General features: G+C 40.7%; 1 protein-coding gene across 3 annotated transcripts in view; it reads left to right on the plus strand.

Moving 5' to 3' along the window:
• The window catches only part of impg2b (interphotoreceptor matrix proteoglycan 2b), a 42,942-nt gene that overhangs the window by 12,491 nt on the left and 13,966 nt on the right, over positions 1-16,485 (plus strand). For all 3 annotated transcript variants that reach the window (XM_021473520.3, XM_068219012.2, XM_021473521.3), the window contains 5 exons: positions 5,095-5,347; positions 5,430-8,659; positions 9,263-9,482; positions 11,987-12,197; positions 14,591-14,779. In XM_021473520.3, coding sequence (XP_021329195.2) covers positions 5,095-5,347; positions 5,430-8,659; positions 9,263-9,482; positions 11,987-12,197; positions 14,591-14,779 — 4,103 coding nt within the window. The remainder of the gene's footprint in view (positions 1-5,094; positions 5,348-5,429; positions 8,660-9,262; positions 9,483-11,986; positions 12,198-14,590; positions 14,780-16,485) is intronic.

The raw sequence follows: 16,485 nt of genomic DNA on the forward strand, positions 1-16,485 counted from the left end.
GCTTATTATTGTTTTTTTTTTCACTTCAGTGCAGTGAAACTGCTTTGAATGTGAATGTAAATCCTTCCAAAGCTGTTAAATGATAAATGTGTCAGGGTTGGTGAGGGGAAATGGGGAAAAAGGAGCGAGGACTCAAGTGCAGGAATAATGGGAATTTATTAAATAAAAAATAAAATAAAATGCAAAATAAACTACCCCGAGGGGGAAAACATTAACAAAACAAATACATACACATACAAACAGGACTGGGCAGACTGGCAAGGATGAGGACTGGAAACACAACAGGACTAGACTTCAAACGACAAAATGTGATGACGAACTGACACAGGACAGCAAAAGTGAGGGGTATATAAACTGTAGAAAATTAACACACAAACAGGTGAACACAATTAACTAATAATGGGTTAACAAGGAGGGTGGGAAAAGACTATAGACGGGAGAGCGCATGACACAGAGAGACAATACAAGCCATGCGCTCACATAACACAACAAGAACATGCAGCCAATGAGAGAACTCATTAACCGCATGTTCATGACAACAAACACAACACTGAAGCACACGACAAAAGCACGTGACCACAATGTAAACACCGAGCCACGTGCTTTGACAAGAGACGCAAGACACGAGCACACGATAGATAAACACCTTACCGTGCGTTCACACATAAGCAACGCACATGCTTCATCTCAGCGCCAACCAAAACTGAAACCAACTAGACGGAGGCGCCGAGAATAAAGCAGCGCGCTGCTGACAGAACAAACACAAACACTAGTACAAGAGCGCGCGCGTCTGAGGGACGCAGAGCGTGCGCGGCCACATCAAGTGGCAGCGCGCACACTCTGCGTACACCCACGACGGCGCGCGCGCGCACACAGAGAAAGACACAGGACCAGACATGGAGTAGTGTCAGAGCTCTGCCACCAAAACAAGAATTTACAAGACCAAAGTGGCAGAACCCTGACACTAGCCCCCCCCAAAAGGGACGCCACCTGGCGTCCCTAAAGGGAACATCCAACAAGGTACAAGACAGACAAGAAACACTACAAGACAACAAAACAGGCAACATCAACAGACACAAGACAAGGAGGTGAACTGGCAAGACGACATGAAGGGGGGGAGGGAGGGAAGCCAAGCCAGACCCAAAACGACAAACAAGGGAGGGATGGGAGGGCAAGACAAGGGAGGATCAGTCCAGGGTGGGACCGGAGGAACTGTCCAGGGTGGGTCCAGCAGGTCGGGAGCCCTAGCAGGGAACCAGGGTGGAGCCGGAGGGTCCGTCCAGGGTGGAGGAAAGGAACACCAGGGAGGAGCAGGAGGGACGACCCAGGGAGGGTCTATGAGGGGAAACAAGACCAGAGGTCTGTGGGGGGCCGGCAGGGCAAGGAGCCGGGCTGGGACCGGCAGGGCTAGACGTCTGGTAGGTGCCGGCAGGGAAAGGAGCCGGGCTGGGGCCGGCAGGGCTAGACGTCTGGGTGGTGCCGGCAGGGAAAGACGTCTGGTAGGTTCCGGCAGGGCAAGGAGCCGGGCTGGGGCCGGCAGGGCAAGGAGCCGGGCTGGGGCCGGCAGGGCAAGGAGCCGGGCTGGGGCCGGCAGGGCTAGACGTCTGGTAGGTGCCGGCAGGGAAAGACGTCTGGTAGGTGCCGGCAGGGCAAGGTGCCGGGCTGGAGCCGGCTGGGCAAGACGTCTGGGTGGTGCCGGCAGGGCAAGGAGCCGGGCTGAAGCCGGCAAGGCAAGACGTCTGGGTGGCGCCGGCAGGGCAAGGAGCCGGACTGGGACCGGCACTGAGCTACGCTCAGGGGCTGGAGCCGACACTGGAGGGCGCTCAGGGGCTGGAGCCGACACTGGAGGGCGCTCAGGGGCTGGAGCCGACACTGGAGGGCGCTCAGGGGCTGGAGCCGACACTGGAGGGCGCTCAGGGGCTGGAGCCGACACTGGAGGGCGCTCAGGGGCTGGAGCCGACACTGGAGGGCGCTCAGGGGCTGGAGCCGACACTGGAGGGCGCTCAGGGGCTGGAGCCGACACTGGAGGGCGCTCAGGGGCTGGAGCCGACACTGGAGGGCGCTCAGGGGCTGGAGCCGACACTGGAGGGCGCTCAGGGGCTGGAGCCGACACTGGAGGGCGCTCAGGGGCTGGAGCCGACACTGGAGGGCGCTCAGGGGCTGGAGCCGACACTGGAGGGCGCTCAGGGGCTGGAGCCGACACTGGAGGGCGCTCAGGGGCAGGAGCCGACACTGGAGGGCGCTCAGGGGCAGGAGCCGACACTGGAGGGCGCTCAGGGGCAGGAGCCGACACTGGAGGGCGCTCAGGGGCAGGAGCCGACACTGGAGGGCGCTCAGGGGCAGGAGCCGACACTGGAGGGCGCTCAGGGGCAGGAGCCGACACTGGAGGGCGCTCAGGGGCAGGAGCAACCCTCGCAGAAGAGGCCTTTCTCTTCCGCCTCCGCTTTTGGGTGCGGGTTAACCCTTGGGGGCTGGACATGGACCAGGAGATGGTGCTGGTGGTGGTGGTGAGAGGGGCCCATTCCCCCTCCAGGATCTCCCTCTCCATCCTCAGACAGGAATAGTCCACCACCTCCCAAAACGTCCATGTCCTGATATCACCCAGCTCCTCCCAATCGAATGGCTCATCCAATCCAGCCAGAAAGATGTGGATGAGGGTGGTCTCACTGAACCCAAGCCCCCGGACTGCCTCAAGAAGATCTTCGGCGTAGATGCCAAAGGGGCGATGGTTCTGCCTGTGAGACAGTCCTCTGGCTGGGGGTTGGTCGATGGGTCCTTCTTGCTGGGAGCAAGCTGGGCGCAGAAATAGTCCCATTTCCGCTGAGTCCTCTTTCAGGTCAGTTCGTACTGTCAGGGTTGGTGATGGGAAATGGGGAAAAAGGAGTGAGGACTCAAATGCAGGGAAATGGGATTTTATAATAATAAAAATAAAATAAAATGCAAAATAAACTACCCCGAGGGGGAAAACATTAACAAAACAAATACATACACATACAAACAGGACTGGGCAGACTGGCAAGGATGAGGACTGGAAACACAACAGGACTAGACTTCAAACGACAAAATGTGATGACGAACTGACACAGGACAGCAAAAGTGAGGGGTATATAAACTGTAGAAAATTAACACACAAACAGGTGAACACAATTAACTAATAATGGGTTAACAAGGAGGGTGGGAAAAGACTATAGACGGGAGAGCGCATGACACAGAGAGACAATACAAGCCATGCGCTCACATAACACAACAAGAACATGCAGCCAATGAGAGAACTCATTAACCGCATGTTCATGACAACAAACACAACACTGAAGCACACGACAAAAGCACGTGACCACAATGTAAACACCGAGCCACGTGCTTTGACAAGAGACGCAAGACACGAGCACACGATAGATAAACACCTTACCGTGCGCTCACACATAAGCAACGCACATGCTTCATCTCAGCGCCAACCAAAACTGAAACCAACTAGACGGAGGCGCCGAGAATAAAGCAGCGCGCTGCTGACAGAACAAACACAAACACTAGTACAAGAGCGCGCGCGTCTGAGGGACGCAGAGCGTGCGCGGCCACATCAAGTGGCAGCGCGCACACTCTGCGTACACCCACGACGGCGCGCGCGCGCACACAGAGAAAGACACAGGACCAGACATGGAGTAGTGTCAGAGCTCTGCCACCAAAACAAGAATTTACAAGACCAAAGTGGCAGAACCCTGACAAAATGAGTCACTCTAATTGCAATCACATGTAGGTTTTTGTTATTACATGATAAGAAAGATTACCTTGCACATAAAATGGGTTTTCATGGCATGTCTTTAAAACAGATTACAGCCCAGCTATGGGATAATACAGCAGGTCTGTAAAACTATTCAAGTCAATTTTCCAGCTCAAGTGTTCTCTAGACACAAGTAAGCTTGCTATTTTATGAAACTTGTTTAGCTCAGGCACTATGAAATATTGAAAAGAATCTGTTTTTAATCTCAGTGTGACATAGATTTTATTGCAGAGGCTGAGCAGCTTTCCTCACAGTCTGTAGTTTAATTAGAAAGACACATTGGATCCCAAATATGGCAATAATCTCAGAATTTACTTTTAGTTTTTCTCTTATATTTGACAAAGGGCACTTTTTTCAATACCCTTATTAAGTAGATTTACTGTTTTGTTTTGGCTGGTGTGCTGTGTTCATGTCTGGATCTGGCAACATGTGTTCTGTCTCTCTTTGATAAATGAATGCATGCCTCTAATGACACACGTTAGTCACTCACAGTTGATTTGAAATATAGTTGTAATCAAATGTACATGTATCTACACATATACACCAAGTTTTAACTAGTGGGGTGTGCAAAACTAGTTATTTCGGTTATTTTACAGACAGTCAAGCCATTTGTCCTTTACTAAATGGACCTAATTCAAGAAATATGAGCAGAACTAATTCCTGGGTATGTAAATTATTGGAGTGAATTGAATGTGGCAGTTTATGTAAGAATGGTTTTACAAATGATTTACACAAAATTTAGTCATGCTCATGTTTCATAAATGAGCTCAATGTGCACAACTGACAGTGATCTACTTTCAGTAGCACCTCACTCATTACTTGCATGAAAATAAAATGGTGTGAATAACTCATGGGTGTAAACCAGTTGTTAAATATACAACATGACATATTCCAAATCTGCTTTAAAGTTAAATGTTAATTTATGGTGTATGGAAAACTTAAAAACTGGTCAAATATCATCATTATCCATCGACCAATCTTGGAACAGATTCTCAGTACTATGTCAAGATCATGTGCATGTGTGCTTTTTCCCTATTGACATTTTCTTTGGAAAAAATATGTTTCCAGTGTACTTTAGTGAGAAATTTAAGGAAAATTTGTTACACTTCCAAGTGCACTTTTTCAATCGTCCCACTTTTTTTAATGGTCAGATGGTGGGAAACATAATTTTAGTTGTCTACATACATTCAGTGGACATTGGCCTTAATAAGGAAAGATTTGGCCCAAGGCTTTTGTTAGTAACATTTATGTAGATCTACCTTACTGTTTTTCACTTCAGTGGTACTAATCATAACCATTCAAACATTAAATCCTAGGACAACGTTCTTGCTTCCGAGAAACCACCAGATGTTCCTGGGCAAGAATTATCCAACAATGACATCTTCATTACAAATTATGACATCTTTGATCCTGATCCATGGACAGGTGGACAAAGTGAAGACAGAAATGCAAATGATGTAATCATCTTTGAGGAAAGTCCCACTCAGTCTCCTGTTGAAGTGTCTTTGAAGAACTTGGACATTGAAGTTACTTCAAAATCTGAAACTTCAAGCAGTGCCCCTGTTCCTGGTACATGCAATGATTATTGTGCTGTAAATTATTCCACTGTAAACTAGTAATATGTTTTTAAAGTATTGTGTTCTTTTTTCAGATGAAGCTGTTATTGAAGAGGAGGGATTTTTACAGACTGCAACTACAGTCAGTCCTATTATAGACACAATAACTGAATTTACTTTACCTACAGAATCACCTCACAAGGTAGAAGAGACACCAGTTTCTCCTGTAGAACCTCCTGAGGTTGAGGAAACTACCCTGGGTGATTTAACAGACCTTGGCTCAGGCTCAGGATTCTCTGGAGATCACATAGGCCCTGACATCTGGCCATGGTCATCAGAAACATCACAAGAAGTCTTGAAGGAAGATACCAATGATGAGATACACCAACTTCAGGAAAATCAGGAATCTATAATAAAACAGCTTGAGCCTTTACATCAAGATGTGACTCCTGAGGAGCCATTCTTGGATAGGGTTCTTGTGACCCAAGACATTCGTACCAATCCTCATTACACAACAACTGACCAGGCCCCTGTATTTTGGACAATGGAGACTTTGACTGTTGAGCTTTCAATGCAGACTCAAGTAGCCCCTGAACATTATGATGACTATTTTCCAGATGCATCAATCACTATGGCTACACTTGTAACCAATCAACCATTGTTACATGTTCACAATCCATTAGAAACAAAAGATCTGGATGCATCACAAAGTCCAGGAACAATAAGTTCAACTGCTGATAAGGACTATACAGAACGACTTGTTACACCCACTGTGATCCAACCAAGTGAAACAGTAGCTGTGGATAAGCATACTACAACAGACAACAAACAGAATCTGGAAACTATGGGTACATTATCTGCAACACTGGGCTCCACAATGAAGTCCACTGAAATCTCTTCAACTACCCAATTACCTGTGATCATCAACAATAATACAGTTTCAGTGGAAGGTCCTGCCAATTCTTCAGAAGCTGTTCAGCATTCTGTAAATGAAGGAATCACAGAGTTACCTGCTTTGGTCTGGCCAGATATTGAAGGATCAGATGAAGAATTCAAAGTTTTAGATGAGGACATGGAACTCGTCAAGTTTGTGCCTACAAAAAGCCCAGTGACTGAACTCTTAGAAGAAGATTTAGTTGGTGATGAAATATTGGTTGCAACAACAACAACAACAACAACTCTATCCTCAACAACAGTAGCGACTGTGGTAACAAGTTTAGGTCATTCAGCCTCCCTGACTCCTGAAAAGGACTCACCTTTCACTTGGATATCACATTCATCAATAGATGAGGATGAACCTGTGCAAGAGTCAACCACAGAACCTCTACCCACCCAATCACCCACTGCTTCTGTTCTTCCAAAGACAACTACACAGACATTGATGCACACATACATAGCAGCTGTTGCAGGGGAGCCTGTTTTATCAGATAACATGGATAATAAGGACTCAACCACAATGTCCACCCTTTTAGATGTTTCAAAACATTTAAAGACCCTTAGTTCCACCTCTGTACAATCATTTTCAGAACCAACATTTACACCTACTGTCCACATAATTAAGCATGGAGAAACTTCAGATGACTCAGTACAAGATGTAGTTGAGACTGGAGAAGTTTTAGATGACTCTGTACAAGATGTACTTGAGCATGAAGACATTTCATATGGCTCTGTACAAGATGTAGTTGTATCTGGAGAAACTTCAAATGACTCAGTACAAGATGTAGTTGAGACTGGAGAAGTTTTAGATGATTCTGTACAAGATGTACTTGAGCATGAGGACATTTTATCTGGCCCAGTTCAAGATGTAGTTGTGTCTGGAGAAACTGCAGAAGACTCAGTACAAGATTTAGTTGAGACTAGAGAAGTTTTAGATGATTCTGTACAAGATGTACTTGAGCATGAGGACATTTTATCTGGCCCAGTTCAAGATGTAGTTGTGTCTGGAGAAACTGCAGATGACTCAGTACAAGATTTAGTTGAGACTGGAGAAGTTTTAGATGATTCCGTACAAGATGTACTTGAGCATGAAGTAATTTCATTTGGCCCAGTACAAGATGTAGTTGTATCTGGAAAAACTTCAAATGACTCAGTACAAGATGTAGTTGAGAGTGCAAAAGATTCAGATGCCCCAATACAAGATGTATTTGAGCATAAAGACATTTCAGTTGACTCTGTACAAGATGTAGTTGTGTCTGGAGAAACTGCAGATGACTCTATTCAAGATTTATTTAAGCATGAAGGCACTTCGTTCGACACAGTACAAGATGAGGTTGAGTCTAGAGAAACTTCAGATGACTCAGTACAAAATGTAGTTGAGCATGAAGACTCTTCAGATGACGCAGTTCAAGATGTAGTCGAGTCTGGAGACACTTCAGATGACTCTGTACAAGATATATTTGAGTCTGCAGAAACTTCAGATGACTCTGTACAAGATGTAGCTGAGACTGGAAAAGAATCAGATGACTTAGTACAAGATATATTTGAGAATAAAGACATTTCAGTTGACTCAGTACAAGATGTAGTTGTATCTGGAGAGACTTCAGATGACTCTATTCAAGGTTTACTTGAGCATGAAGGCACTTCAGTCGACATAGTACAAGATGAGGTTGAGTTTAAAGAAAATTCAGATGACTCAGTACTAAATGTAGTCAAGCATGAAGATACTTCAGATGACTCAATACAAGATGTAGTCGAGACAGGAGAAGTTTCAGATAGCTCAGTACAAGATGTAGCTGAGTCTGGAGAAACTTTAGATGACTCTGTTCAAGATTTTGTTAAAACTGGAGAAATTTCCATTGACTCAGTACACAATTTATTTGAGCCTGAAAAAAACGTAGATGACTCTGTACAAGATGTAGTTGAGACTGGAGAAGTTTCTGTTGATTCAGTACAAGATGTAATTGAGCTTGGAGACACTTTAGATGACTCTGCACAAGGAATAGTTGAACCTGAAGAAATGGCAGACAACTTTATAAAGGAAAGCACTGTAAAGCCAAGACCTGACATCAAAGGGCTTATTCTACCAACAGAGACAGTGAACTATGAAAGTGCCACTATGAAAGTTCCTGCTCCAGTTAACCCCAGCATAACAGAATTTAAGGTTTCATTTGACATCTTCCCTTTCGACGACCCAACTGATGATGAAGATAATGGCAGTGGGTTTGCTCATGGAACTGACTTAGCAAGTTTAGCCTTGCCTGCCAGTCCTGGAAGGGCATTAATAGTGTTTTTTAGCCTTAGGGTCACCAACATGAAGTTTTCCGAAGATCTCTTCAACAAGAGCTCTACTGAATACAAGGCACTTGAGCAGCGATTTCTGGAACTGGTAAGATATATTTGTCAGGCTCAATTGGTGATCCGCTCTTTGGCATTTAGACATGGACATAGCCAATTAACTAGGGATTAAAAGTTATTAGTTAATTACCTTGCTCTAATTTATGCAAAGCAACGTGTCAGTAAGAAAGCCTTGAGTCATTAATGACAACTGTTTTAAACATGTTCTTAGGTGGTAAAGACCTTATAGAGCCCAAAGGCATGTTATTGAATGTTTGGAACTGATAGCCTTTGTAACCATTCTGGGTTTTTTTTTTCTTTTTCAAGGAAATCATCAACGATAACAAATTTGACGCTTTGTGAAATAGTCTATTGGGTTTAAGTTTTCATAATCCACATTCTAAACATACACAAAGCAGTACAGCAGTTTAGATTTGTTGATGTTTGTTGTTGAACATTAAGAGGGTTTGTTAGGGGCTTTACTAGGCATACTATCCGTTAACTTAATTAGCATAGCTGTCTTTATGAACAGTAACTAATGAGATAATTGATGCAATTAGGACCTTCTTGACATCTATTACCGTAACTAGGTATGTGTGATCCTGCTTTGTATTTTCACTTTGTAATTATTCTTCTCAATGTTTGACTTTTGTAGCTTGTACCGTATCTACAGTCCAACCTCAGCAATTTCCAGAATTTAGAGATTTTGAACTTCAGGAATGGTAGCATTGTGGTGAACAGCAGGATGAAGTTTGCCAAGCCAGTTCCCCATGGTGTGACAACAGCAGTGTACCTAATCTTGGAGGACTTCTGCAACACTGCCTACCAAACTATGAATCTTGCAATAGACAAGTATTCATTGGATGTCGAATCAGGTAATTTTTGTTATTACTTATGGCTAAAAATATTTGAAAATGTTTTATGCTGATTTAAAGTCATTTATTCATCCAAAAATGTATACCAGGTTAAAGATAATCACACAAAAATTGTTTTTTTGCATTTATCCTATGTTCAGTCTTCGAGACGCAAAGTTTATGAAAGTTTAGTGAAGTTTATTTATAAACTAATTTTGAGAGGATCACTAGGATTACAATGTTGAAGTCATACAGCTCCAGATAACTCAAAACCACAAGTCTCCATCTTCAAAAGTCTTTGTAGCCATCTTGATAATAAAAACATTGCAGGCGCCTCAAAGGAACCATGCCTCTGCTTTCATTTAATTAGAGAATAAAGAGTGTTCTGCACAGATTTGACATTTTTCAACTACAAGCACACGGCACGCAAGGGCAAAAACACGAGGCTCAGCAGGCGATAAACGCGAGGTGCACAGGGCACATAAGCAGTGCACAAAACACTAGCGGCTGTTAGTCAACCATTCAAAAAAGGCACCCCTCATCGCATAAAGTTTGGTGTGATCGGCCCCTCGATCAGCAGTATATCCCTCTGTAGCAATACCCAATATGTCATTAGCCATAAATAAGCAGGGGAGTTCTCGAACCTACCTGAGCTCAAAAATCCCCTCTTGCCCGGCAAATGGGAGTGAGCCCCGGCCTCGAGGATCCTATTAGCTCAGGGAAGCTCATATCTCTTGCCCTGCCTCAGAGTTCTACTGATTGGCCCGATTTGCAAAACAATGACCTATATATGGGATTAAATTCTGTCCACACAACAGTGTTTTGGTGGCTTTATAATCTACAAACAATTTTTGTTTTAGTTTGTTTATAGGCAGACATGAGTACTTGACAACCAAAACACAAATTGACCCTATGATCTTTACAAAGTAACTCACACTGGATATCCAAATGGTAGATTTCCAGCATTTCTGAGTGATATTAAGGTTTTTTTTTCTTCGCTAGAGGACACAGGGTTAGAGCTTTCCAGTTTGGCTTAGGAAAACCTTAGGCCCAGTTAGGATGAGTGATAGGCGATTGATTCTGTACTGCAGACAGATTAGAGGTGATTTATTCTAGTGAGACGTGCAGCGCTCAACGCATCAGACCAGTGACTCATGTTTGTTTGTGTCCCTGTGTGCACGCATGTAAATTCTGTCTGAGCTCCTTTGTCTACATGACATCTCTAATGACCAAATTCTGTTGCTGTTGAATCAGAAAGATTCCTTTGTTTTGAATGCATATTTTGAAATGCTTTACCAGATCTAATGCGGAAATGGTTACGCTTCTTAAATGACATTGTAGTTTTAGTGTCATTGCATTTCATAATCCTGGATCATATATCTGGATCTGATAAATAAATGTGTATACATATATATATATATATATATATATATATATATATATATATATATATATATATATATATGACTTCAGTACACCTCTTTTGCTATGACCATAATTTTAAAATAAATAATTGTTAATTATTATTATTAAATTAATATTTATATATAAAATATCATGTGGTGTGACTATATTAAAATATACTAAACTATATATATTATATTAAATTATATTATATTTTATATAAATTAATAATTTGAAAACACTTTTGGTCAGCATAATCGTTACTGAAGATCACGTAATTCAATTTTGATGAAAATCAGACAAACAGCCTAGGACAAGATCATTCAAATAGGTTTTGCGAAATGGTCAAAATATCGAAAACATTTTCATGACAGAAAATGACATCATAAAGTGCCTTTGAATCGGACTGAAAGGAATCTTATGCTCTGGTTAATGTAGAGACCGTCCTCTATCATTGTGCCAAATTCTACAACTTTCCCACATACAGTTATATGGGCTGCCATAAAAAAATCCGGTGGATTAAACGGAAGAATAATAATGAGAACGCTAACAAAAACAATATAAATAGCTCTGTATTTTTCCTTCTAATTCATGATTTACTGATTTAAGTTTATAAGAAAAAAATTTACTTGATTTAAAATACAATAAAGAAAAAAATAATTAGAATTGTTTTCCATAATTTTTTTTTGCATTTTTTATTCATATACATTGATACTTTTAATGAGTATTTGTTTTACATTTAATTTGAGTTTTTCATTTTATTTGTTGTATAGTAATTTTTAATATTTTGGGTTTTATTGCATTTTTTAATTTTAATTTCTACGTTTTGTAATTTAGGTTAGTAATTTTATTTTCTAATTTTGCGTTGTCATTTTATTTATATTAATTTTCTTTACATTAACTTTATTTATTTACAAGAAATTTGTATTTTTGTATTTTTTTTATTTTCTTAAAAAAACATTATTTATTTTCCGTTTTAGTTTCAGTTTTAATTTTGGTTAACAATTATAACTTTTGCCAAATTTAAACGTCTCATCTCATTTCATCTTTGCTAATCCTGCTGACATACCAATTTTACGATGATAAATCCATAATACACTCGTCTTTCTTTTTACCATTAGGTGACCAGGCAGATCCTTGTAAGTTCCAGGCATGTAACGAGTTCTCCAAGTGTTTGGTGAACCGCTGGTCAGGTGAGGCCGAGTGTGTTTGTAACGCTGGTTATTTCAGCGTTGACGGACTGCCATGCCAGAGCATCTGCGACATCCAAGAAGACTTCTGCCTAAATGACGGGAAATGTGACATAATACCTGGCAAGGGCGCCATCTGCAGGTGAGTGCTTTAAAAACAACTGTTGACAAACATTCACTGGCCACTTTATTGGGCACACCTTACTAGTAAAGGGTTGGACACTCTTTTGCCTTCAGAACTGCCTTAATCCTTCATGGCATAGATTGAACAAGGTACTGAAAATATTCCTTGTAGACTTTTGTCCATATTGACATGGACATCACGCAGTTGCTGATGCATCACGAATCAGCATGAGTTGCATCACGCAGTTGCTGTAGATTTGTCTGCTACTGTAGCCCATCTGCCTTAAAAGATTTTTGTTGTGTGTTCAGAGATGCTCTTCTGCATACCTCGGTTGTAACGAGTGGTTATTTGAGTTACTGTCGCGTTTCTATCAGCTCGAACCAGTCTGGCCATTCTCCTCTGACCTCTGGCATCAACAACAAGGCATTTGTGCCAACAGAACTGCAGCTCACTGGATATTTTCTCTTTTTCTGACAATTCTCTGTAAACCTTGGAGATGGTTGTGTGTGTTTAAATCCCACTAGATCAGCAGTTTCTGAAATACTCCGACCAGCCTGTCTGGCACCAACAACCATGCTACATTCAAAGTCCCTTAAATCACCTTTCTTCCCCATTCTGATGCTCAGGTTGAACTGCAGCAGATCGTCTTGACCAAATTTACATGCCTAAGTGCATTGAGTTGCTGCCATGAGATTGGCTAATTAGAAACTTTTGTTAGACAGGTGTACCTAATAAAGTGACCAAAGAGTGTATACAATATGGGTGACACATTGCTGAAAACGACTTAAGTTACTTTAGATTTTTTTTTTTGTTGTTGGCATTTTTATGAGCTAATACATTTTTCTTGTTTGAAAAAGCTAAGTTTAAACTATGTCACGAAATATCATCATATTTGGATTGTTTAAAGAAGATTGTGGTGCTTTTCAAAAGATAATATACATTTTATGTCCCCAGAATGTGTCTGAAGTTTCTGCTCAAAATACCTCATAATGTATTACAGGTTGTCAAATTTGCCCGTAATTGGGAGTAAGCAAAACATGCTTTTGGACCTGTCGCTTTAAATGCAAATGAGCTTTATTATTGTACAATATAAACTATAAATTCCATTTAATACCATACACTATAAATATTCTTTTCTAAAAATAAAAAGTAGCTGGTTTTTAATTGTGATTCGAACAGCCAATTTCAGCAAATCATATGGAAAAATGAGGCTTCAGAAATCATAAATAGCTATGCTTTCATCCAAAAATGAGAATTAACTTTATGCGCAAAACTAGATTATTGCATAAAAGATGTGCAAATAAAGCAGCGTTTCCATCCAACGAATCAAAGTGAACAAAATCGTCACTTCCTGATTATCTGGTGCCTAATATCATCCGTAAAGAAGGAATTTGCTGCGATAAGAGAAGCTGCGTGAATCTTTTCTTCATTTAATAAATGACTTGTGCCTCAGAAGGCAATCCTGACACGCAGTGAACATGCGGTGGAGTTTGAAGGCATGAGACGTGGAACACAGACATTGATTTTGGAGGTCATTAATAATATAATAACACTAATACTGAAATGGTTATAATGTGTTAGAGAGACCAAAACAACATTTCAAATGTTGTACAACGTGCTCAGCCTGCTGGTTTGTCCATTCACATACATTTTTATTATCACATGATCTCTCAAAACAAAATCACATAACCTTTTTTTAATGCGCATACTGGATTTTGTTTGGTAAAAGTGTTTCCATTGCAGTTTTTGCACATTTTCTTATTGGAAAAAAGTTTATTCTACTCAGTCATGCGCATATGTTTTTTATTTTGGAATACCGCATAAAAAAGTGCTTAATGTAAAAACAAGATGCGCAGAAATTATGAAAATGTGCATGAAAATTTTTTGACGTTATTGTAAAAACCAATGGACCAACAACATTGTAAAATAACTAAACTTTGGTCATGCTAAAATCCCTCAGCCAAAGTCTGTCATCAAAGTGGTTCAGTAATATTACCTTCAGAACTATTTTGAATGGGAGTTCATTGTGTTAGGTCTCAATTCATCTGAGGTGCAAGTAATGTATTAAATAAGGAGAAAAGCCCACAGTGGCCTCTTCTACCACAGTAAATTCTGTGGAAGTGACGATTATTTTGTTTTCTTTGACTCTTTTGAATCCAGTTTTGGGCACAAGTTTATTTAGCATCTTTGAATGGAAACATAGTTAGCGAGTTTCCTCCTTGAATTTCTCGACACATGCTCTAAAGCCTTAGCACAGAGTGTAACATGACTGCTTCCAACTTTTTCACAGCTAAAAACAAGTCTATTTTTAAAATCAATGTGTGAAAAACAGTTAAAAATGGGTTTTGTGACACTTTAAAGCTACAGTAGGGCCAGAAAGCCAGACTTCACTCACTCCACTGTGATTCCAGGTGTCGCGTTGGTGAAAACTGGTGGTATCGAGGAGAACACTGTGAGGAATATGTGTCAGAGCCGCTGGTGGTCGGCATTGCCATTGCGTCCGTTGCTGGATTTCTCCTGGTGGCGTCGGGTGTCATCTTTTTCCTGGCCCGAACTCTGAGAGACCAGTATGACACAGATGATTCAGAAGACCCTTTACGGTACAAACTGTGCTTACAACAAACACACATTCAAATAAATCTTAACGTCGTATGTTCTGGAGGAACAAGCAGAGCTTCCTGGCAGATTAGTGCAAATGCTTTAATTCACTTTTTAGGAGCATAAATTTCAATCGTTCTGTCAGTGTTGTGAATAAGTGCTATAAAATTACGCCATGTGAGTTTGTACTGAGGCTTTAAATTAAAAAAAAGAAGAAGAAAGTGTTGCAGGTCTCGACATGTTTAATAGCTGTCAAAAGATGACAATTGCTTTCCTCACCTGTTGAAAAGTAACTATATAATCTTATGACTGTGTTTCAGAGCACTTTATTTTGATGTCTCCATTTACACCTTGTATTAAAAGGACTGATTGTTCGTATTTTCAAGCATTAATCACTTTTTATTGTCAATGTGTGAACTGCTTGTAACAAAACAAGGTTTTCTTGAAAAGAAGCAAAAGGGCGTCACATACAGTATCTATTTTGCTCTATTTTTTATTTTTTTGTTATAAAGATTAAAATGTGCATTAGATTTACATACCCTGAGCAAAAAAAAAAAAAAAACTACACTAATAATTATTTAAAAGTCAATGAACAATTATTAATTTATTAATTGTTTATAACAACAGCGCTAACACTACATGACATAGGTCTTGTCGCCTAACAAAGTTTTAGAATCAACAAATAATAATTTTTAGGTGATCATTTGGTATTAAGTGGCTTAAATGAAAGGCAAAGGCCTCTAGATTACACTTATTTTGCCAAAATAAAATCTGATCATGTCTTGACTTTTAATTATTTAATTGGGACAGTAGGTCTGACTTTGCTTAGACAAAAGTTCAATAATGTTCATGCTCAATAATGTTCATGTCTGGTGACTGGGCTGGCTAATCCTGGAGCACCTTGACCTTCTTTGCTTTCAGAAACTTTGATGTGAAGGTTTAAGTATGAGGAGCGCTATACTGCCTAAGAAATTGCCCTCTCCTGTGCTTTGTAATTTAACGGGCAGCACAAATGTCTTGATACCCCAAGTTGTTGATGTTGCCATCCACTCTTCAGATCTCTTGCACACCCCCATACGGGGTATAGGTGTCTTGATTCCCCGAGTTGTTCATGTTGCCATCCCCTCTTCAGATCTCTCGCACACCCCCATACTGAATGTAACCACAAACCATGATTTTTCCTTCACCAAACTTCACTGATTTCTGTGAGAATCTTGGGACCATGCGGGTTCCAATAGGTCGTCTGCAGTATTTGTGATGATTGGGATGCAATTCAACAGATGATTTATAGGAAAAATCGTCTGTCTGCCACCTTTCCAAATGGTCAACTAGAAGTGAAGTTATTATTTTTCAAGTTATTACTTTTGTCAGGTAGTGTAGAACAGAAAATGAGATGTAAGAGTTACAAATATATTTAAACACAAAATTATTAAGTAAACTCAAATTCATATTTATTTATTGTTTGTTTGTTTGTCTGGTTTGAAATAATGCTTAAATAATAATATTAAGTTATCATCTAATAATTTTAATCATTATAAAAAAAATCATATCACTGAAAAATAATCAGAGCACCGAATCACTAATTTGAATGCATGTTAATATCAGGTAAAATCAATGGCTATAAATAACTGCAACTACATGCCAACTACACTAAAAATGACATTTGTTGTTTGTTCAAACTACTTATTTACAGTAAATTTAGGTGAAA

This window comes from Danio rerio, chromosome 22 (assembly GCF_049306965.1).
Source record: "Danio rerio strain Tuebingen ecotype United States chromosome 22, GRCz12tu, whole genome shotgun sequence".
Lineage (NCBI taxonomy): Eukaryota > Metazoa > Chordata > Actinopteri > Cypriniformes > Danionidae > Danio > Danio rerio.